We start from the raw sequence: 24,196 nt of genomic DNA on the forward strand, positions 1-24,196 counted from the left end.
GTCAAAATTCAAAATGATCTGGACAAATTGGACAAATGGTCTGAGGTAAACAGGATGAAGTTGAATAAAGATAAATGCAAAGTGCTCCACTTAGGAAGGAACAATCAGTTTCACACATACAGAATGGGAAGAGACTGTCTAGGAAGGAGTATGGCAGAAAGAGATCTAGGGGTCATAGTGGACCACAAGCTTAAAATGAGTCAACAGTGTGATACTGTTGCAAAAAAAGCAAACGTGATTCTGGGATTCATTAACAGGTGTGTTGTAAACAAGACACGAGAAGTCATTCTTCCACTTTACTCTGCGCTGGTTAGGCCTCAACTGGAGTATTGTGTCCAGGTCTGGGCACCGCATTTCAAGAAAGATGTGGAGAAATTGGAGAGGGTCCAGAGAAGAGCAACAAGAATGATTAAAGGTCTTGAGAACATGACCTATGAAGGAAGGCTGAAGGAATTGGGTTTGTTTAGTTTGGAAAAGAGAAGACTGAGAGGGGACATGATAGCAGTCTTCAGGTCATCAGGAGGAGGGAAAAAACTTGTTCACTTTAGCCTCCAATGATAGAACAAGAAGCAATGGGCTTAAACTGCAGATAGGGAGATTTAGGTTGGACATTAGGAAAAAGTTCCTAACTGTCAGGGTAGTTAAACACTGGAATAGATTGCCTAGGGAAGTTGTGGAATCTCCATCTCTGGAGATATTTAAGAGTCGGTTAGATAAATGTCTATTAGGGATGGTCTAGACAGTATTTGGTCCTGCCATGAGGGCAGGGGACTGGACTCGATGACCTCTCGAGGTCCCTTCCAGTCCTAAAGTCTGAGTCTATAATTCAGTTAGGAACAAGTCTGTAAACCACTGTTTAATGGCCAGCCCCTATTGCTTCCCACAGCTCCCATTGGCCAGGAATGGTGAACCGGCCTGGTCACTGGGAGCTGTGGGCGGCCATGCCTGTGGATGGTCAATGTAAACAAACTGTCTCACAGCCGGCCAGCGGATTACCGTGACGGGCCGCAGCTTGTTCATCACAGTTATAAGCAAAACCTCAGATTAACTTTTTCCCAATATAGTTCTTAAAGCAGAGATTTTCTAACTAGGGGGCAGAGAGGGCTCAGCAAAATGTTCAGGATGGTGAGCAGTGACATCAGGCAGCTGGAGGAGGGCTCACCACTTCTACCCAACTCATCTCAGTGGTAGAGGTGGTGCTGTGGGTCAATGTCAACATCCACCATGGCCATGCGTTGATTTTCATTCCTGGCAGCTTCTGCATCTAGTACTGGCTCTGCCCCTAGGGGCCATGGCTCGTGTGCCTGTCACCACCCTGAAATCCTGTGGGAGGAAGGGTATGGGGGGGGGGAGTAGGCACAACCAAAAACTGTAACTCAAAGGGGGAGCAGGGGGAGGGAGGACTCAGCTCAAAAAGTTTGAAAGCGGCTGCCTTACCATAATAGGCTAGGCCACAGGATAAGCTTGCAAGTGTAAGATCCAAGACAGCTGGAGGGGAGAGGTAAACTTTCCAGAGGCCAAGTACCCTTTCTGCTGATGGCCACCTTGGCTGAGCCTATAAATGTGTCATCTTTTGCTGATGGACAGTAAATGAGGAAAGTGATATTCTTTTGCTATCCCTTGATGCAAGGATGCTGTCTGCCAAGGAGTTCATTGGTGGGAGTTTTAGGTGGCTGAGGTGCCCAATTGGTGCCACGCAGATTTTTTCCCCACAGCCGTGATAGGTGTAATCTTGGAGGCGACATAGTTGTTGGCTGGACTGTTGTGTCCTTTCTTTCCCTCTTTGTCGCTTCTCTGTCACCTGAGCATGTTTGTTCTCCTCAAAGTGAGTAGGTGGAAATATTAATGTCAGTGCAAACGTTGATGGCTTTTCACCATCCAGTTAATTAAAAAGTCACTTTGCTGGGAAAGGTGACATCTGCTTTTCTCAGAACCTCCCTGTCCTAAGCTAGGCATGTGTGTGGAATGCTAACTGGGTTCCTGCTACTTGTGAGGCAGCCTGAGACTGTGGCACAGAGACAACGCCCCCCCCCCACCCCACCCAAGCTAAGCATTAGCCCTGTTTTCCCTTTGAATTGTGTTCTGGGCTGCTGAGTAGAAGCAGCCCCTGTGCAGCTGGGCCTACATACCTGCAGGCAGCCAAGAAGCTGTAAGACTGACAAACTTTGCATAGGATGAGGCAAGCTGCTTTGTCTGAGACAGGGGTGACGTTATAGGAGTGAGACTAAGAAAAAGCTTGTCTTGAAGCCTGAGTGCTTCAGATGCCCGATTGAAGCCTGGGGCTCATCCATGACAACGGGCCTTCTAAGCAGGGTTCACTGTAAGCGCAGACACAGCACAGAGCCACTCCCCCGTTGGCTTGCCCTGGTGCGGGGTGGACCCACAGACACGTAGTGTATAAGGGAGGAGTCAAATGCAGGGCAAGGAAACTGCTCTCAGTCCTAGAAAGAGAACCTCAAACAGGCACAGCTCTGAGTGGTGGCAAAAGGCAGGGGTGCGATATGGTTCTGCTTCCTTGAGCAAAAAGCTGGCACCGTTTTCAATGTCTCATTTTGTGTGTGTTTCTATGCTGAGGGCTACTTCTCCCTTAATTTGCTTCCTCACATGCCTCTCCAGCACCTAGACATACATGAGGGCTGTGACACTTACCTCCATCATGCAGGCAGAGGCAGATTAAGGTTTCCTGGGGCTATGGGCCAGAGCAAGGAGGAGGGGAAGTGGCTGCCCCCTAGCTCGACCCTGTTCCACGCAGGGCTCCGCCGCTCTATTGCACCTCCAACCCCTTTTGCTCCTTTCTGTGCCCCCTCTTCCCCTGGGGCCCCAAGGCCAGAGAAGCTCTGTCTCCGTGCTACGGCCTCAGGGTTGCAGCAGGGATTGCGAACACCACCAGTTCTAGGGCTGCAGCGGGGAGCTGGGGTCTTCCCCGACCCCCGCTCCCCAGATGCTTCTGTGGGGAAGCAGGATCAGTGGATGCTGGCGGGAGGGGCGTGTGTGTGTGGGCGGGGGGGGGGGTCCTAGGCCCGCCTCGTGCGGGGTAGCTAATCCGCCACCATACAGGAGGCAAAAGAACAGACAAGAGGCCTGTTGCTTGGCTAAATTAGAAGTTGCATTCTCACAAAGCCGATGACTGCTTTCTGAAGGAGCTGTCCGCCCTTGTTCCTCACCCTCACTTCCACCTCTGCCTTTAACAAACACAATGCCAAGGAGTCTTGCTGTAATGAGCTTGCTTTTCCCACCTGCAGTTCTGAATAGCTGTCTTTGGATGTTACCCAGTTTCCCACTTCCTGTTTCTACATCTTGGGCTTTGATAATTAAAATATTTACCCAAAATAATCCATTTTGACAGCCTCCACTCCCCGCTTATAAAGTTTTCTTAGACGGTGACGTTAAAAAATAAATCAGTTTTACATGGTCTTAGATTAAATGCGTCGTGACAAACAGGTGAGATTTGGTTGTTTTTTTGAGGGTGCTGGGTTGGAATCTACCAGTCCAGCCTAGTTCCCTACACAGCTGCTGTTGTTTACACGAGGAATCACTGGACAAACGCTGAGTAAGACTTTGGAGCTATTGCTCCTGCTCGGACAGCAACGTGGTTATTCAGCTCCACCCAGTGGCATGTTTCAGAGCTTTGTGAAACAGACACTTGGTTAGAGTATTACTGCAGAACAAAGGGCGGCCAGGACCTTGCAGGAAGAATGCATTCGCTAGACGTGTGTATAAAAACGTGGAATGCGGAATAGCAGCTTCTATTTCTGCTTACGGACATTTCGGAGCAAACTAACCCGAAGGCACACAGCTGACGCTCCTTTATTGCAATTGGCAGAGAAGTTCCATGGCTAAGCCTTAGGGCCTCTCCTCAAAAAGGCCATTCTGCCAACCACCAATAGTTTTAGCCAGAATCCATTATAGCTGCCCGGCTGGCGTAAGAGGCGGGGCTCTGGGACAACCCGGGCTTGGCTCATTGTTAAAGCTCCAGGGAAGGATATTGAAATGGATTTGAAATTGAATGGGGAGCCAGTACTGACCAAATGTGATCAGAGTGACCCGAGGGGATGAAGAAAAAAAGGGGAAGTTCCGCCAGCACAGCAACAACAACAACAAAACAAAACAAAAAAGCACGGAGTCCCGCCAGCAGAGGCGGGAGGAGGGAAAGAAAGAAAGAGAAGTGGAGTCCTATCGGCAGAACAAAACAAAACAGCAGTGCGAAATATCGGGACGCAGCACAAATGTCTAAAAATCAGGACAGTTCTGATTTTATTGGGCCCTCTGGTCCCCCTAAATGTGATATATGGCATGCTGCAGTCACTTCTCCCCCATCTACGTCATTCTACATGGCTTTCCCTCTCCCCACAACAGAGCACACTGCAGCAGTGTGGACAAGAGGAGAGCAAACAGTCTTGGGCAGCATCTTCTTCCTAGCTGAAGTGTTGTTTCAACAGTTACAGACATGACAAAAAATTCAAGCTGTGCGCGACCTTCGTTGCCAGATCATCTTTAAGCCACAGTACCTGCCACTTTGTAGATGTTTTCCCCACTTCCTTTTACCATCAACCCATCCCAGATTCAGTTTGGGGCAACATCTTGTCTGGAGATTCCAATGTTCTGCGAAACTGAGTTGTCTGCACCCCATAAGAAAATGTAGGAACTCCATGCTGTGGCATTATAGTCCATATAATTAGCCCTATAATTACCATAATTGCTGAGTCTTTAGCTAGCTTCACAACACTCCTGTGAGACAGGTAATTCAGACTCTAAGGCAGGGGTCAGCAAACTTTCAGAAGTGGTATGCCCAGTCTTCAGTTATTCACTCTAATTTAAGGTTTCGCGTGCCAGTAGTATATTTTAACGTTTTTAGAAGGTCTCTTTCTATGTCTATAATATATAACTAAACTATTGTTGTATGTAAAGTAAACAAGGTTTTCAAAATGTTTAAGAAGCTTCATTTAAAATTAAATTAAAATGCAGAGCCTCCCGAACCAGTGGCCAGGACCCAGGCACTGTGAGTGCCACCAAAAATCAGCTCACGTGCCATAGGCTGCCTACCCTGGTCTAACGGCTAGTCTACACTGGCAATGTTAAAGCGCGGCTGCAGCAGCAGCACTTTAACATGCCTTGTGGGGTCAAGGCGCTCTAAAAAACCCGCCTCCATGAGGCACAATTTCCAGCACCAGTGCACTGTTTACACTGGCGCTTTACAGCGCTGAAACTTGCTGCACTCAGGGGGGTGTTTTTTCACACCCCATGGGCAGAAAATTGCAGCACTGTAAATTGCCAGTGTAGACAAGCCATAAGTCATAATAAATCTGTGGCAGCCCAGAGAATTGAATCCAGCTTCCCCTGAGTCACAGAAGATTAAGGGTTCAAGGAGACCTCAGGAGGTCATCTAGTCCAACTGTAATCCCAAGGTCCTTTTCTGCAGAACTGCCGCTTAGCCAGTTGGACACCAGTCTGTAGCGGTGCATGGGATTCTTCTGTCCTAAGTGCAGGACTCTGCACTTGTTGAACATCAGATTTCTTTTAGCCCAACTCTCCAATGTGTCTAGGTCACGCTGGACCCTATCCCTACCCTCCAGCGGATCTACCTCTGCCCCCAGCTCAGCGTCAGAGACCCACACTAGTGCCCTAGCCATTGGACTTCTAGTCTTTATAAAGCAGGGCTGCTCAAACTTTTTGGCCCATGGGCCACATCTTGGTATGAAAATTGTATCGTGGGCCATGAATGCTCATGAAATTAGGGTTGGAGAATGGGGGTGGTGGTGAAGGCTCTGGCTGGGGGCTCTGGGGTAGGGCCAGAAATGAGTTCAGAGTGTGGGAGGGGGCTCTGGGCTGGGATGCAGAAGAGGGATCAGGGCTGGGACAGGTGGTTGGGGAATGGGAAGAGGTGAGGGGTGCAGGCTCCGGGGGCTGCTTACCTGAAGCAGCTCCTGGAAGCAGCGGCATGTCCCCCTCCGGCTCCTATGTGGAGGTGGGGCTACATGGCTCTATGTACTGCCCCGTCCGCAGGCACTGCCCCTTGAGCTCCAATTAGCTGCAGTTCCCGGCCAATGGGAGATGCGGGGCTGGCGCTTGGGGTTGGGGTAGCGCACACAGCACCCTGGCTACCCCTAAACACAGGAGCCGGAGATGGGACATGCTGCTGCTTCCGGGAGCCTTGGCACAAGTGTGCAGAGTGGCCTCCGACCCCATTCCCCGACTGGAGTGCAGGAGCAGGGCAAGCCCCAGACCCCTCTTCCCAGCAGGCGCTTGAGGGCCGGTTTAAACCGGCTGGAGGACTGGAGGTGGCCCCCGGGGCCATAGTTTGCTCACCCCTGTTATAAAAGATATCCAGGCCACACTGGCCTATTCTCATCAACTTAGGCTGCAATAGTATAGAATAAAAGTTTATTATTTATTACATATTATTTTGTATTATTATAGCAACTAGAGATGCCAGCAGAGATGGGAACCCCATTGGGCTAGGCACTGTACATACAGATAGTGCGAGACAGTCCTATCCTGAATAGTTTACAGATTAAGTAATACACACAATCTCCATCTGTAGTGGGTTCTGGACCCTTATAAACCTCGTACAAACCCCTGCGCCAAACAAAGCTGCAATATTTGCTTTTTCATATGTTTGTTTGCATTTGCTCACATTTAATCTTTTTAAAAGCTATAAGAAGTTTGAAGGAAATGTCAATCTCAGCTTTTAAGTGAAGTACAGCTATGATGTACTTTATTACATGCTACTATTTTGAGTTGTTAATATCAGAGCAAAATGTGTGTGATGCAGACTATCTCACTGCTGGATGGCTGGAGTTTAGAAGAGACCTAGGAGTTTCTTCAGATTACCTAGGATTGTGCACCCTTTTCCCATTTCTTGTGGCAACTGAGAGGGGCGAGTCTCCTCCGAAGAGCTGACAGAGCACTGGATACCAGGGATATTTAGGCAAGCCTGTTCACTCACTGCTTTCATACTTGAAAGGAAATGCCATTTCAGACTTCTCCTACCCACAGGCTTAGACATCCTGGTTAATTCCAAGGGCTGGTAATCAATCCCTAAGATACTTCCTGAAACTTAAGCAATTTTTATTTTCCTTAAAAGGCACAATCTTTTTAACATGGAGGGAAGGAGAAAAGAGAAAGGCCTACAGCCAGAAACGCCCTGCAAAGTCAGGTCCATCATGGAATATATACCAGTGCTAACTGCTTTTTGTTAGAGAATATTTATGTCCTTCCAAAACTTATATGGTAAAACAACTAAGTGGACTGGCATACAGGAAATCATTGTTGGTATTCAGTTTCTATCACATGCGTCTCTGTAGCACTATTAATTCTGTATTATGTTCCATGGATAATGAGTATTTTAAGCTACATTTATCTATTAGAAGTGTGTGTTGCAGCATTCTAAAACTAACTGCAATGCCCCCAAACAACATTATAAATATATTCTCCATTCCCAGCATTTAGTTTTTGCAATAAGTGATTTACCTCTATGTTTTCAAACAGGCAAAAAGACACATTTGTGCTATTGTTTTAACGTCAGTGAATTCAGGCTTATGACAGAGGATTGGCAACTCCACTCAGTTTCCCACGAAGCCAAGCACAGATAAAAGAGCAGTCACTTCAAGATGTTCCACGTGGCCTAGAAATGTAGTTCTGCTCTGAAAGACGCCTGCAAAAATGGCATTGTGCGTGTGTCTCATATTTACAAAGTAAAAAGATGTTTTTTTCCTGAATGCCAGCCCTGCAAACTCAACCTAGAGGCAGAATAAAGCTGGATTCTTTCTTTCTCATGCCTGCCCGCCAGTATTAATGTCCTTCAGTGATGACCATACAAATTCATTGTCTCACTGGGCTGTACAGGTGTAACTGACAGGAAACTAATACACAACTCCATTGATGGTGCATAGGAAGACACAGACTCCACAGCCTTAGCTCTGTTGACTTTGCAGGTCTAACAGGAGCAGAGCGCTTATTTTTGTCACTAAAATGAGCAAGTTTGTTGAGTGAAGGTGCCATTCTGTGGTATCACTTTTCTGAGTAATAACAATTAATCGAGTACAACCAAACATTCAATCTTCCCATCCTACCGTGTTTGGGGTAACCATTTCTCACTCTATATGCTGGGCCTAAGTTAACTGCTTCTGGAAAATAAACAAACAAACAAACAAAACAATCCTAACAGTTCATCTACACTGAAAGTTAACTTCTCTTCCTGATCAGATTGGAAGTCAGCCCTCCCAGCTGAGTTACCTTCCAAAGTTAATTTTAAAATTTGAGGTGCAGGGGGTTGTATCTTAACATTACCCTCGGCCCACTGAAGAGTTACTATAAGGCAAGTATTTATAAATTCTTTCCATAACCAGGAATGTTTCCAGCTAGCTGAAATCACATAAAAGCAAAGGCAGCACCAGCCACTGCAGAGCTGGGGACAAATCCAAGTCCTACTGAAGACAATCAGAAAGTTACTGGGATCTTGGCTTTCTAGTTCTCACTAGCATCTCATGTTGCTCAACAGGGTGATACATTCCTCCTTAGTCAACACCTTTGATAAGAAGGGATGTTTTTTCAGCAATGCTTTTTAGTAGGTGCTTGGTTGACTGATATCCCCATCATAATTTTATTTTAACTTAAGAGGAGCAAGACACATTAGACTCCTGGTCACTCTACAATAGCTCCTGGGTATGCTGACTTCAGATTAAACTGATGACACAAGCCACAGAAGACAGCTACAATGGTTTTTGGCTTTAGGTGTAGCATACCCATGTGTGTACTGTCTAATGACTTGTACTCTCCTTCATGAAGGCATTTTAACAAAGCTATTTTCTGGTGGTTCCTCATGAAGCACAGCTCAAGCTTGAGTTCTGAAATTTACTCTTCCCAAACGTATTTCCCTCTGGTGAGGCTCTGCCAATCCTAGAGTGTTCTATGTGCTCTGTCCTCTGCCGATTGGTCTTCACAAATCTCAGCAGGTTAACAATGGCGGCTGGTGTAATTCCAGGAATGCGGCTGACTGCTCCGATCTGTAGGCAGAAACAGTAACAGATCAGCTGGAGAACACTTGAGTCTCTGAAGCTTTCCAATGAGCCTTATTCCAGCCAGAGATGTCCAACTCCAAATAGAGACTATACACCCGTACAAAGAGTCCCTTGGACAGATATGGAAGCATTTGGTGTTTAGATGGGATTCCATCACTGTTCCACCCCCATCCCTGACCCAGTGCCTCACCGTCTGAGGGCGGTTGGAGTCTAGTTTCTCTCGCACTTCCTGGGACAACGATGCATCAATGGCAAAGTAATCTAGGTCCTCTGGCAGCTGGAGAGCTTCATCTCGACGTACTTCCTCTATTTCCTGCTGCTGGCTGGCTACATGCCACTCATAAACAGCTGCAGTGGGAGTTGTGAGGGGCACAGAGAAAATAATAATAAAGATACATTTACACCACAGGCGTTCTTGCCCCCAGAACTAGGACTTCTGGGTGGGATTTTCAAAAGTACCTAAGGGCATTAAGCCTCTGACTGCCAGGGACTAGGGAGCTTAACACCTGTAGGTGTTTTGGAAAGTTTCACCAACTCAGCTTGCAATGGGAATGAATAAACACAGACAATGTTTCTGTCCCCCGAGGAGAGGCTGGTCCTCTGGGGCAGCTTGCAAGCCATTGGTGGAGTGGTCTGGTGGGAAAAAACAGGACAGAATGAACAATGAGACAATTCCTCTTGCACCCCAAGAGGAGGAGAATAGGGGCCTTATGGGGAGGGTTAGGGGCCAGAGATGAATGGGTCTGGTGCTCTGGTCACAATAGTTCTTTCCCCATTCAAGTCTATGCAGAGATGACGGAGGTTTCTGCTCTGTGGTCCTTCACCACTGAATGAGCTCTAAAGCCATTGAGCAGATCTGGTTACACAGGACTCGCAGACTCCTATACCTTCTATTTTCAGCCTCTCTGCCAGTTCTCTCCATTCAGCAAACTTTCTCAGGGGCTCTGGGATAGCTCTTGCCAAAAGCTCCATGGTGACCTCTGGATATTGAAGGATGTCAAGGGCACTGTGAAAACAAGAACATGGTAGCAAAGCCAGCGAATTACCCAGAACAGGTTAATAGCTGTTCCTAGTGAGACACACTGAATTTAGCTTCAGCAAGGTCAGTTCAGAGATGAATGATCACAGAGACTATCCCCTTTTGCTGCCACCACCAGATGAGTAAGGGAGACCAGCTCTTTGCTGAGAGGAGGGCACATTTGGGTAGGCAAATAGGGAGAAGGTGGCTAGATAATGGCATCTGAGGAACCTTGAAACTGGAAAGTACCTCGCAAGGGAGTTTTCAGGTATTGCCCTGAAAAACAACAAAAGGGAAGGTAAAGAGAGGGAAGACGAGGAGAGATGGAGGGACTAGGGCCACCATGACCAAGACCTGCTACCACCTGGCCTAGCTGAAATGAGTTGTGGGCCTCGGAACTAGACTGAGACCACCATCATCCAACCATCACCTCCCTTGTCAGAAGTCTCAGTAGAGGCACCAAGGCTGACCAGCGCTAAAGAGTGGAGTGCCTTTCACACAACCAGGGAGATAGTCGCTCCAGAGCAGGGATGAGGCACATTGCATAGAAAGTGCTACTTTACCGCAGCCAGTGCTATGCCTCTTACGTGGCTAAAGACAGGCTGTCCGTCTGCCACCACACCACCTCCACTAAGTTTTAGAAAGCAGTGGAGAGAAAAGGAAGGACTTCTTCTGCAGAAGTATGCACTGGACAGACAAGAAAGGATCAGCTGTAGCCTTTACCTGGTAAGTGAGCTTCGACTGGTGCTTATGGGAGCCTCTGGAATCAGCCTGGACCATTTGGTGGCGGTGAATTGAAGAGATTTTAGCACTGCTATTGCCTCTTCTAAAGCAGCCTTCAGCCGAGATGTCTGTGCATATCGCTGTTGGGACACACAGCCAGCTTCCTCAAAACCTTCATAGACAGAGTGCGCATGAGTGAGAGAGGGTGCACAGACAGGGCTCTGAACATCACCAGGAGAAGCGACTGCCTACCTCGGAGGGTGAGCCTGCTGTCTGCATTGTCGGGCCGTAGAGACATGCGGAATTCCACACGGCTGGTGAACATGCGGTATGGTTCGTTGGTGCCCAGGGTGGTGAGGTCATCAATCAAGACTCCGATGTAGCCCTCTGTGCGGCTAATGATGAAAGGGGGCTTGCCACTAACACGCAGGCCAGCGTTGATCCCAGCAATCACTCCCTGCCAGAGAGCAAAATGGTCACAGGAGCTACTGCAAAGCCAGCACAATGGCACTTCCCTGATCCACAGATGTGGCCAAATACAAGCCACTAGATCTGTGTAGCATGAGGTGTGTGACAGTCTGTGACGCTTTAGCAGCCCTAGTGGTTTTATTCCTGCATTGGGAAAGAAGAGGCTTTCCACATCCCTTCCAGAGCTCTGAGGATCCCCTCCTTGTTCTCCCCCAACTGAAAGCAGTGTGTCATGTTGACTATCTTTCAACCTGAATGCTAGGCCAGACTGCTTGGAGCTAGTTATCATTGCTACTTAATCAATTAAGAGGGGCTAACTGGTGAGCGACATGATCCTACCTGTCTGTATGTCTGTCCACTGAGAATTCTTTTTCTGCAGATCTTCCAGCTGCTTTAGTCCTTGCTACCAATAATCACACCTGGCACAAGGGAACCAGCCTCTTGGGCTGACATTAGAATTCCTTGGTATTTTTAAAAACGAAGTTGTAGGAAAGCTGTTCCTGAGAATAGCAGGGCCTTTGCTGCTGAATGCTCCGATGGCCATGTGTGCATAATCCCAGAACATATCCACAACTCAGGCAGTGCCCCGCTGGGAACAGCACTGGGATCACTTGCAGGAGGAAGGAGAAGAGTGACAAGGCAGCCACTGTCTGACACAGTAATATATGGTTTGCAGTGCTGTTCAGTACCATTAGATTGTGGGTTGTTTTTTGTTTGTTTTTTATTGTCAGTGCTTCTCCACTCACAGTCCAGTGCTGCAGTTGCTGATTGGGGTTAGAGTTCTAAGACACCTTCAGTCAATGAAGCCATTGGAGACTTTTCATGTGTGCTCCCAGTCATGCCCATCAGGAGTGCAGTCTCCACACTGCCCATTTGGCTGTGTCTACACTAACAGACTTCGTAGCTGTAATGCATCACTAGTGCGACTCCAGCAGTGGTAATCAAGGTGGAAGCCAAAATGCGGGCAGGATGCAGGCGAGCTGTGAGTAGTTTGGATGACACAGTGGCAAAGCTGTTCCCTGTCTGCACTACACTGTTACTGCCATTGGGGGCTGCACTGGAGGTGAATTACATCTACCAGGCTTGCTAGTTCGGAGAAGGCCTTTCAGGTTATATCCATTCTCTTTCTGAGTGTGGAACACGCACTCCCAGATCTGCTCACCTGGGCTGCAGCTTCTTCATAGCCTGTGGTGCCATTTATCTGTCCTGCAAAGAAGAGTCGCTGAACAAGACGGGACTCAAGGGAAGCACTGAGCTGACGGGGGTCCAGAAAGTCATACTGAACCCCATAGCCTATTACAAGCAAACCAGACAGACAAAGTCAGTCAGTCATCAGGAGAAGAAAATCAAACACCCCTGCCCCATTCCACAGAATAAAGGTGTCAGAATTCCCACTGAGAGCCCAGCATGATACAACACCTCTCCACTCACCGCCAAGTGCAACGGCATGTAGGTTTGTCCACACCCTCAGCTTCTGGGTACAGTAGGGGTCACATTTCCAGATGCCTTTGCAATGTAGATGTAATGTAGACTCCCCTCCACCCCCTTCTGTGGAAAGCTGGTCTGGAAAGGGCCAGCTCACACTGGTTGGAGCGATCTGGCCCTCACTCACCTGGCTGCACCATCTTGGCTTTCTCCAAGCCACGGATACATGCAATGACCTGCTCCTGGAGCTCTGGCGGCAGAGTCATTGACATCCCTTGGGGGTAGATGATGTTGGAATCCAGACCCTCAGGCTCCAGCCACAGCTGATGAATGCGGTTTGGAAAGCGCAGAACTTTGGATTCAAGCGAGGGACAGTATCTGCAACAGGGAACAGCCATCAGGACAAGAGCATTGACCTGGAGAGAAGCAATCTCTGACAACAGCCTTCCCAGAAGGTACACAAGGGAGACCCAGAGGGCTTCAGATACACGATCAGATCACTACACGCAGATCTCTCCAGGATCTCTCCGTACTCACCGGGGCCCTCTTGTTGTCTCCCGTACATGGTTGTTCAGGTGAAGGTTATCGTGGATGATTTGCTCCACTTTGGCATTGGTGAGAGTCCGGTAGCATGAGAGCTGATCTTCTGGCTGACAGAGGTCAACAATCACTTCGATTTAATCCAACAATAATACTTTGCACTTATTTAGCACTTTTTTTCTAAAGACCTCAAAAGGCTCTATAAACATTCTCTAACATTCATAACAGCACTGAAAGGGGGTAGCGTTGTCATCCCCGCTGCACAGATGTTCAGTGATGTTAAATAACAAGCTGAAGAGTGAGTCAGTGGCAGAGAGTAGTAAAACCTTGGGAGCCTTGAAACCATGTTCTCTGCTCTAATCAATACACTACCTACCCAATTACAGCACAGATATCCCAAGGAAGGTGATGGATATGCGTGGAGGTCTGTGGCATTCCAGCTGGCCTTAGCCTTCCTAGCTAAGAGCTGATGCCTCAGAGAAGCTGAATTCTGAGCTATCAAGGTGAGGTAACTGGACACCCTCTGACTGAATGAGTCAAACATTGATAAGACCACTTCCTCAGCCAGCAGACCCCACCCACACACTGCCTTGATGGTACTGATCACAGCAGTATAGGGATCACCCCGAGATCACTCTCCCAGCTCACACCAACTGCATGTGTATTGTCAGCATTCCATCCCACCTTGATCCACACAGCCTCATTGAGGAAGCTGAATGGCACAGGACGGTTGTCAGCCATGTGTCTCTCCAGAACGCTGAAGTCAATAGAGTCTTTGGCCAGTCGAGGTGGGGTCCCAGTCTTCAGCCTTCCCACAGAAAATCCCAGTTTCTCCAAGGTCTGAGCCAGTCCAATGGAGGGCTGATCCCCTAATCGCCCAGCGGGATGCATCTTTAAGCCAATGAAGACCATCCCCCTCAGAAACGTGCCTGTAGTCAGGATGACACTTCCAGCGTGGATTCTGCTTCCATCCCCTGGAATACAATCAGTTTATAGAAATAAGAACATTTCATATTAACAAGCCCTTGACGTTTCTGGTGTTGTTACCTAGCATCAGCCCACATTCTCCACTGAATTTGCGTGTGCCTCTTGTCAATACAGAGAAAACGAATGGAGACACAAAAGCAGGTGCAGTTTAACCATCCCAGCCTTCATGGGAGGTACAAGCTTGTGAGTGCCCCCTTGGCACATGGCCCCTTCCCCTTTTAAGGACCTGTTCCTCGTGGCCTGTGACTAGAGATGACTTGGCTGCATCTGGTTGGTCACACTCCACCTCGGGCAGTGTCCATACATTGGGTGTGTGATCACTGCCTAATCAGAGTGCCAGACACGGTGTCTACCTGGAAGCTCTTCTGATCTTCCAGCTGTTCAACCAGCCCATTCACCCCACAAGCATTCCAGGAGGGAGGGGGAGGGAGAAAGCCACTTCACAAGTATTCAGAGAGGGAGACAAAGGGGTGGGGGGGGGCGGGGGGATAACAGACCTTTTGAGCATACAGGTTATACAAAGCATAGTTATACAGAGCATACAGATCACTGCTGCTCCCACAACACAATAAGTTGTAGACCCACATTTCGATGACATGTGACAATGAAATGAAAGAGATCCTTTCCTTCCCCACCAAGAACTAATGACAGAGACAGCTGGAGGGTCCTTGAGTGCTTAGAATTTCTTTCTGATGGGAAGAATTAAAATTTTATCCACAGATTTTAGGTCCTCATCAGTAAAGTGACAGAGGAAACACAAGAACTTACAAACATGAAACAGTTAAAGTAAAAGGCCTCATCTGTGCAAAGCTGCTTATTTTCATGTTACTACTAGGGAAAGTTGTTGGTCTGGCAGCAATGGTGGATGAAGTTCTTCTACTGAGATAGGATGACAACCAGATAACCATAAAATAAGCATTACGAACAATTTCTTCTATGCTTCTCTCATGCCTGATGGCTACCCTGACAAGCCCACTTCTAGGGACCAGTTCCATGCAGTTCTTCATCTTGATGAGACTGTCAGCAAGGAAGTCAGTTGGTGCTACGTGTGATGGTGATGGCTGTAATGTAGATAACACTTACTAGAAAAGTAGCGAAGAATCCTGTGGCACCTTATAGACTAACAGATGTTTTGGAGCATGAGCTTTCGTGGGTGAATACCCACTTCGTCGGATGCATGTAGTGGAAATTTCCAGGGGCAGGTATATATATGCAGGCAAGCTAGAGATAATGAGGTAGTTCAATCAGGGAGGATGAGGCCCTGTTCTAGCAGCTGAGGTGTGAAAACCAAGGGAGGAGAAACTGGTTTTGTAATTGGCAAGCCATTCACAGTCTTTGTTTAATCCTGAGCTGATGGTGTCAAATCTGCAGATGAACTGAAGCTCAGCAGTTTCTCTTTGAAGTCTGGTCCTGAAATTTTTTTGCTGCTACCCAAGATCTACAAACCCAGAAATCCTGGACGCTTCATCATCTCGGGCATTGGCACTCTCACTGAAGGACTGTCTGGATATGTGGACTCTCTATTCAGACCCTATGCCACCAGCACTCCCAGCTATTTCCGTGACACCACTGATTTCCTGAGGAAACTACAATGCATTGGTGACCTTCCAGAAAACACCATCCTAGCCACCATGGATGTAGAGGCTCTCTACACAAACATCCCACACACAGATGGAATACAAGCTGTCAGGAACAGTATCCCTGATGATGCCACAGCACAACTGGCTGCTGAGCTCTGTGCCTTTATCCTCACACACAACTATTTCAAATTTGATGACAATATATATCTCCAGGTCAGTGGCACCACTATGGGCACCCGCATGGCCCCACAATATGCCAATATTTTTATGGCCGACCTGGAACAACGCTTCCTCAGCTCTCGTCCACTCATGCGCCTTCTCTACCTACGCTACATCGATGACATCTTCATCATCTGGACCCATGGGAAGGAGACTCTGGAAAAATTCCACCACGATTTCAACAGCTTCCACCCCACCATCAACCTCAGCCTGGACCAATCTACGCGGAAGGTCCACTTCCTAGACACCACGGTGCAAATAAGTGATGGTCACATTAACACAGCCCTATACCAAAAACCTACCGACCGCTATGCCTACCTTCATGCCTCCAGCTTCCATCCCGGGCACATCACACGATCCATTGTCTACAGCCAAGCACTCACGTACAACCGCATCAGCTCTAACCCCTCAGACAGAGACCAACACCTACAAAATCTCCACCAAGCATTCTCAAAACTACAATACCTGCACGAGGAAATAAGGAAACAGATCAACAGAGCCAGACGTGTACCCAGAAGCCTCCTACTGCAAGGCAAACCCAAGAAAGAAACCAACAGGACTCCACTGGCCATCACATACAGCCCTAGCTAAAACCCCTCCAACACATCATCAGGGATCTACAACCCATCCTGGACAATGATCCCACACTTTCACAGGCCTTGGGTGGCAGGCCAGTCCTCGCCCACAGACAACCTGCCAACCTGAAACATATTCTCACCAGTAACTGCACACCACACCATAGTAACTCTAGCTCAGGAACCAATCCATGCAACAAACCTCGATGCCAACTCTGCCCACATATCTACACCAGTGACACCATCACAGGACCTAACCAGATCAGCCACACCATCACCGGTTCATTCACCTGCACGTCCACCAATGTAATATACACCATCATATACCAGCAATGCCCCTCTGCTATGTACATCACCCAAACTGGACAGCCTCTATGGAAAAGGATAAATGGACACAAATCAGATATTAGGAATGGCAATATACAAAACCTGTAGGAGAACACTTCAACCTCCCTGGCCACACTATAGCAGATCTTAAGATGGCCATCCTGCAGCAAAAAAACTTCAGGACCAGACTTCAAAGAGAAACTGCTGAGCTTCAGTTCATCTGCAAATTTGACATCATCAGCTCAGGATTAAACAAAGACTGTGAATGGCTTGCCAATTACAAAATCAGTTTCTCCTCCCTTGGTTTTCACACCTCAACTGCTAGAACAGGTCCTCATCCTCCCTGATTGAACTACCTCATTATCTCTATCTTGCCTGCATATATATATACCTGCCCCTGGAAATTTCCACTATATGTATCTGACAAAGTGGGTATTCACCCACGAAAGCTCATGCTCCAAAACCTCTGTTAGTCTATAAGGTGACACAGGATTCTTTGCTGCTTTTACAGACCCAGACTAACACGGCTACCCCTCTGATACTTACTAGAAACTGCACTAAAGAAAAATTTACTCTTTTTCACAAATCAAACACTAGTTAGATGGAAAGGAGTTTGTCTTCGGCACACCTGATTAACCCAACAAAATCTTCTCATATAGCCTGGGACATATTCTGAATGACTGGTCTAGAGATAAACCTTTGTAAATCTGTTCCCCAAATCACCTAGTTCTCACACCCACCACTGTGATGGCTAGTTTGTTTCGCTCATACTCAACCTAAATCAGATTAATGAAAGACTCGTTTTCATTGTACCAGTCCCGACTTCAAGCACAAGTCAGCTTGAGGAATCAGACATGTTTACTCTCATGGTCCCATTTAGGACCAAGACATAACCAACCTAGTGAAGCACCTTGTGCTTCCAGTACGTACCTAGAATGACCCCACTGACTTGGCATTTCCCAGGACGGTCTGGCTCTGGTTCCATCAGGAGAAGATCCTCCACAGACGCCTCATGAACAGTCAGCAGTGGAGTGTTAAGGATTTCTTTCTGCCATGAAAGAAGGAAGTATTGAGTGTCCATACATCACTAAGATGGGCCTGTTGTCCCCTCAAAATAACATCTCAGAACCTCTTCCCCAAAACATTCAGCAACAGCCTCCCTCTTGGATACACAGAGCTTCCTTTCCTTCACCCCATTCGTTTCCCACTCTGTCATCAGGTCATTTCACTGTACTTGTGATCCAACTCGCTGTCCAGGACATCCAATTACTGCACTGTTTGGGATTTATTAAATGGAAATGAAGGACTAATAGATTTTAAGTCCAGAAGAAACCATTAGATCATCTACTCAGATCTCCTGTACAACACAGGCCATACATTTTTTAGCCAGTTACCTTGCATTGAGCTCAATAACTTGCGTCTGACAAAAGTATCTTGCAGAAAGGTTTCCAGTCTTGAAGACTTAAGAGCTGGAGAATCCACCATTTCCCATTCCCTAGTGGTTAATCACGTTCACTGTTAAAAAATTGTGCCTTATTTCCAATTTGAATTTCTGTTTTCAGTTTCCAGTCATTGATTCTTGTCATGTCTTTTCCCACTAGATTAAAGAGCTATTTAGTACCTAATATTTTCTCCCCACAATACACCATAATTCAGATTTTTTTTATAAGCTAAACAAATTGAGCTCTTTCAGTCTCATTTTGGGATGGGTGGGGTTCTGTGGCCTGCCTTGTGCAGGAGGTCAGACTAGATGATCAGATTGGTCCCTTCTGACCTATGAGTCTATGAGTCTATGAGTCTCACATTGTAAGACAGTTTCCAGCCTCAAATTAGTTTTGTCTTTTCTCTGCACCCTCTCAATTTTTCAACATCCTTTTAAAAAATGTGGACACCAGGACCACAGTGGGTTATTTGTTTCTCTAATTAGACCCAGGTTTTACTTCTCTCCCATTTCCCTTGACCCAGTCAAAAATTTTCCTGTCCCATTTTGCCCCATTACTTCTCTTCTCCCCCATGTCATTCTCACCTGCATGTTTTCTTTATAGAGTTTCCTATCAATCTGGGCTCGGAGACCCCACACAGCAGGACCCTTACACCGGTTTAGCACCTTGTAATGAACTCCAGACTGATCACAGATCCGAGCACACAGCCCATCCAGCGCATCTACCTCTCTCATGAGATGCCCCTTTCCAATGCCACCGAAGGAAGGGTTACATGACATTTGCCCTAGAGAAAACACAAGCGAGCCTTTAATTATCAGCTAATGGCAGCCTTGCATTTTCTGAACCCTAGCATTTATTTCTACTGTTTAAAAAGAAGGTAGCTCAAGGCCACAGTATCAGAACTGGCCATTAGACCAGGAAACTTGGCTCCTAGCCTCATACTCATTCTATACGTCTATGCTGCTTCTGAGACAAAACAAAAACTACTAAAAGGTTAATTACATATCATTGTGTGGCCACAGAATCCACTGGGTTCTGCCACACTTGCAAAGCTGCTAGGGGACACAGACTGTGTGCCACAAGTATGCGGGTGAAGCTCAGCAGTTTCTCATATACATCATAGAAAGACAATGTAATCACTGAAGCTTCAAGCCAAGGACAGTGTTTCAGTGACAGCTAGCTAGTTAGACACTCAACCTGAACTCTGGTCTACACTACAGATTTACACTGGTATAATTGTGTCACTCAGGGGTGTGAAAAATCCACACACCGTGTGCAACATTGTTATACCAACCTCTCAGCCCAGGCTGGTGTAGACAGCGCTGTCAGCAGAAAGCTTCTCTTGCTGATATAGCTGCCACCTCTTGGGGAGCTAAATTAACTACACTGATGGTAGAGCTCTCTTTCATCAGAATAAGAGCATCTTCATATTAGCATTACAGTAGCACACTTGCATCAGTGCCAGTGCAGAGTTTTAAGTGTAGAACTGCCAGCTCCTCGTAACTCTAGCTGAGTGAAGGACATAAGAGGGACATCTCAGAGCAAGGAGAGGCATCAACCTTTTGTGATTATGGCCACATCTACGTTATGGGTACTACAGCGCTGTAGCTATGCCATTATAGCAGTATAGAATAGATACGCCTCTACTCTGCTATAATGCTGTCCTCAGGAGCCAAAAAATCTTTGTGAGTTATAGGTGAAACCGCATTATATCAAACTTGCTTTAATCTGCTGGAGTGTGCAGCCGCGCCCCACCCCCCAACGCTGTTTTACCGCATTATAACCAAATTTGTGTTATATCGGGGTAGACTGTATATCCTAGACTGATGAAAGGGTTTTTTCCAATGCTTTACAAACTCCACCTCCCAAGCAGCGGTAGCTAGTTTTTGGAAGCAGTCTTCCTTCCACCTTGGAGCACCAGGGAAAGGGTGAGGGGGCCATAGATCAGCTCAGCTACTGCACTCAGGGTGTGAATTTTCCACCCCCAAGCGATGCAGCTATATCGATCTAAGTTGTACGTGTAAACCAGGCCTAGGGCTTGTAATGGACGAGTCCTGCTGGACCCTAGGCGTGCGCAGCTGTCCCACGGCACCGGTGGCCAGGAACGCTCTCCCCGGCTCGGTGCCTGTGACCCTTCAGGCGCCTACGATCAGCCAGGGGCTGAGAGTCGCTGCGCCGGGCGCTGCCCGGGAGCCCACGCGACGCGCAGCGAGGTCACAACGCAGCGGGAGCGGCTCCGGAGAACGCGGTTACCGATGGTGTCGGCCTTGTGCGTGACGAGCAGCGTCCGGACCCCGCTCCGAGCCGCCGCTGCCGCCGCCTCCGTCCCGGCGTGGCCCCCGCCGATAACGAGCACATCCCAGCGAGGCGCGGTGCCGTCGCTCCCCGCGCGCCGGCAACAGGGCAGCAGCGCGCGACGGCGGCGGAGCAGGAACATGGGGGCGGCTCTGAGACTTCGGGATCAACCGCGGGAGGGGCGGGGGGCCCCGGGGTTAGCAGAAGAACGAACCGCGGACCCCGCATTCCACGCTCCCTCTGGGCGCCGCCATGTCTGCGGCCTCCTGACCCCCCCCTTCGAAGGTCGCCAACAACAAGAGGGCGGAGCAGGAAGTCGGCACCATCGCGGCGGCCGAGGCGCAGCAAGCGCGTCCCCTGCGCACTGGAGGACTGAGCGGATAGGCAGCGCGGCCTCCCCTGCCCACGGAATTTCCGAGGCCGCGAATCACGTGCCCCGCCCTGCCTGCGGGCGGCCCCGGGGAGCGGAAAGAGCCGGGCCCCGCCCCTCCCACGTAGCGCTGCCCCGCTGGCTGTTAGTGACGTCAGTGGCTGGTCTTTGTTCCTTGCCCATCACGATTTCCCAGCCCGAGGCCCAGGGGTAGCTGGGGGGGCGGTGGCTCGCGTGCCCCGCGTGTTCCCCTGAGCAGCAAAGGAGCCGCGGGCTGCCGCCCTGGGGAGGTGTGTGTGTCTGGGTTAAATGGGCACACACACGTACACAGCCGGGTGTTTGTAATTTGGAAAAGCGCTGTACAGAATTCAGCTGCGGGCTGCTCTCTGCCCAGCCCCGAGGGAAGCTGTTGCTTTGTTCGTTGCTGGTATCTTTCTTTGGCCGGTTAGAAATTGTAGGGCCTACAGTAAACAGTAACTTAGTGTTACCAAAATGTCGGGTCCGCCTACTTGAGAGTCAGTGACAGCCAGACTGTGATAAGGAAAGGTTGCTTTATTCTGCAGAAGAAAGCAGAGTTCTGTTCCTTGGTACAAAAAACACCTCTACTTCATACAAAAATCTAGAATCTTTTATACACGCTCACACACAGGCTTTGGTTGTGTTAGCATATGATTGGTAGTTAGCAAACCCTGCACTTCTGCAATCTGCTCAGCAAAAACAGGCTTAGGACCAGCTTCAACTTCCTCAAGACCAATAAGGGAAGACAATTCAAAAGTTCAGGCTACTGTGTCCATGAGGTGTCCAATTTCCCCTAATGGTTGCCAGCTATTATAAGGCTACTAGCTATTAGGGGGTTGCTGCTGACAGTAAACAATAACTTAGTGTATGCAAAACACAAACTAGCACCAACTATTATATTTGCAATATTTATGAATGCAAGCTATTAGGCAGAAACTCAACCATTGTTCCTCATAGAGCCTCCCCACCCCCAGCCCTGTTGTCACTGTTACACACAGCAATCAAGTTTTCAAAACAAAATTTGCACTTTTCTACTTCAGCACAAACAGATCAGTATATTGCCTTCTGATCCTATTCCAGAAATGTTTTCTCAGGCCTTCTCTTCTCTGTGGCCTAGTGTTCACTATGGAGTTACGTCCACATAAGGCAGCTTATGTCAGGCTAATAATATCTATATCTACACTACCAGGTCCCATTGCAGTAACTTGCCTGCTACATGGAATGAATTATTCCACCTTCACAAGAGATTTAGTGCTTAATTCAATGTTGTTTGGTCGACTTAGAAGCACTAGAAGACACTGCATTGCTTATGTCGACCTAACTGGCCTCCAGGAAGTGTCCCACAATGCTCCACGGTGACTGCTCTGGTATTATGTCCAGTTCTGAGCACCACATGTTGGGAAAGATGTGAACAATACTGGAGAAAATCCAGACAGAATAAGAAAATATAATCTATGAGGAAAGATTGAATAAATTGAGATTGTTTAGTCTGGAGAAGAAAAGATGGAGGTGTGGAGGAGGGGACATGATAACCGTCTTCAAGTATGTAAAATGTTGTTATAAAGAGGAGTGTGATAAAAATCGTTCTTCTTATCCACTAAGAACAGAAGTAGTGGACTTAAATTGTAGCAAGGAAGATTTAGGCCTTGTCTACTCTGCCACTTTATAGTGCTGAAACTTTCTCACTGGGGGGGTGAACCACCTCCCCCCCCAAGCAATGCAAGTTTCAGCTACTCCCCTGATGGGGGTGGGTTTTTTACAGCGCTGGTGCCACAACTACACAGCTACGTTAAAGTAGCTTTAACGTTGGTAGTGAAGACATACCCTTAGATTAGACATTTGTGAAACTGTCCTAACTGTAAGGGTAGGTAAGCACTGGAACAAATTACCTCAAGAGATTGTGGAATCTCTGTCTCTATAGGTTTTTAAGAATAAGTTAGACAAACACCTGTTAGGGATGGCTTAGATCAGTGGTCACCAACCAGTCGATCACGGATCCAGGAGACTTTCGAAGTCAATCACAATCTCCGGCCAGTAAAAGTCCGGCGATGCAGTGGGGCTAAGGCAGGCTCCCTGCCTTCCCTGGCCCCATGCTGCTCCTGGAAGTGGCCAGCACACTCATGCGGCCCTGGGGGTGGAGGAGGGCAGGGGTCTCATGTGCTGCTCCTGCTTGCAAGCACTGCCTCTTCAGGTCCCATTGGCTGGGAACAGGAAACTGCGGCCAATGGGAGCTGCGGAACCAGTGCCTGCAGAGAGGGGCAGCATGCACAGCCACGTGCCCCGCCCCCAGGGACTGCTGGGGTGCGTTGGCCCTTCCAGGAGTGGTGTAGGGCTGGGGCAGACAGGGAGCCTGCCTTAGCCCCGCTGTGCCACTGCCTAGGAGCCGCCTGCAGTAAGTTCCGCCCGGTGGGAGCCCACACCCCGACCCCCAGACCTGAGCCCCCTCCGTGAGCCAGCACTCCATACCCTTCCTGCATCCTGTACCCCCTCCTCCACCCCAGCACTCTGCCCCAGCCCAGAGCCCCCTCCTGCACCCAAGCTCCCTCCCAGAGCTTGCACCCTGAGCCCCCTCTTGTACCCCAACCCCTTGCCCCAGGCTCAGCCCGGAGTCCCCTCCCACACTTCTAACCCCTGTTGGAGAAAAACTTAGTTCTCACTTTTTGGTTGGGTACAGCAAAGTCAGATATGTTATTCTGTTTAGCAGCTACAGCAGGGAGAGAGTGCACTAGGACATAGGGTCTCCCCTTCCTAGACAGGTCTCTCAACAGGTAAACAATTGCAGCAAGCATTTATACTTTTGTTACAGACAATAATAAGCAACAGCTGCATTTTGTTTATACACAGGTCATCCTGATATCTTGCTTTTCTCACTTAAGAGACTCAAGTCTACATTTCGTATTATCTACACAAGGTCGAAACAACTTCTCACACAGTTCTTTTCCATTCGCCTCACACAATCCTCGCTTCTACAAATCTCGCGTTATTAGGGTTACAGTTAGCCTAACTCTTGCTAACAGAGACTGTCTTGCATTAAGATCCCCTACAAATCCCTGTCAGTTCTTCCTCTACTTCCACACCCCTCAGCCCCAGCCCAGAGCCTGCACCCCCTCCAGAACCCCAAACCCTTGCTCCAGCCCAGTGAAAGTGAGTTAGGGTGGGGGACAGCGAGCGATGAGGGGGGAATGGAGT

At 48.3% G+C, this 24,196-nt stretch overlaps 1 protein-coding gene across 1 annotated transcript; it reads right to left on the reverse strand.

Annotated features, from left to right (window-relative positions):
- Positions 1-6,364: 6,364 nt before the first annotated feature.
- MTO1 (mitochondrial tRNA translation optimization 1) lies at positions 6,365-20,917 on the reverse strand. The gene is made up of 12 exons (XM_050950754.1): positions 20,578-20,917; positions 18,909-19,108; positions 17,813-17,930; positions 13,879-14,168; positions 13,192-13,304; positions 12,842-13,032; positions 12,392-12,522; positions 11,014-11,218; positions 10,762-10,933; positions 9,908-10,026; positions 9,211-9,368; positions 6,365-9,005 (listed from the first exon to the last, which is right to left on the reverse strand). Exons 1-12 carry the CDS (start codon positions 20,759-20,761, stop codon positions 8,820-8,822), a joined length of 2,067 nt encoding a protein of 688 aa, XP_050806711.1. The 5' UTR covers positions 20,762-20,917; the 3' UTR covers positions 6,365-8,819.
- Between the last annotated feature and the right edge of the window lie 3,279 nt (positions 20,918-24,196).

This window comes from Gopherus flavomarginatus, chromosome 4 (genome assembly GCF_025201925.1).
Source record: "Gopherus flavomarginatus isolate rGopFla2 chromosome 4, rGopFla2.mat.asm, whole genome shotgun sequence".
NCBI lineage: Eukaryota > Metazoa > Chordata > Testudines > Testudinidae > Gopherus > Gopherus flavomarginatus.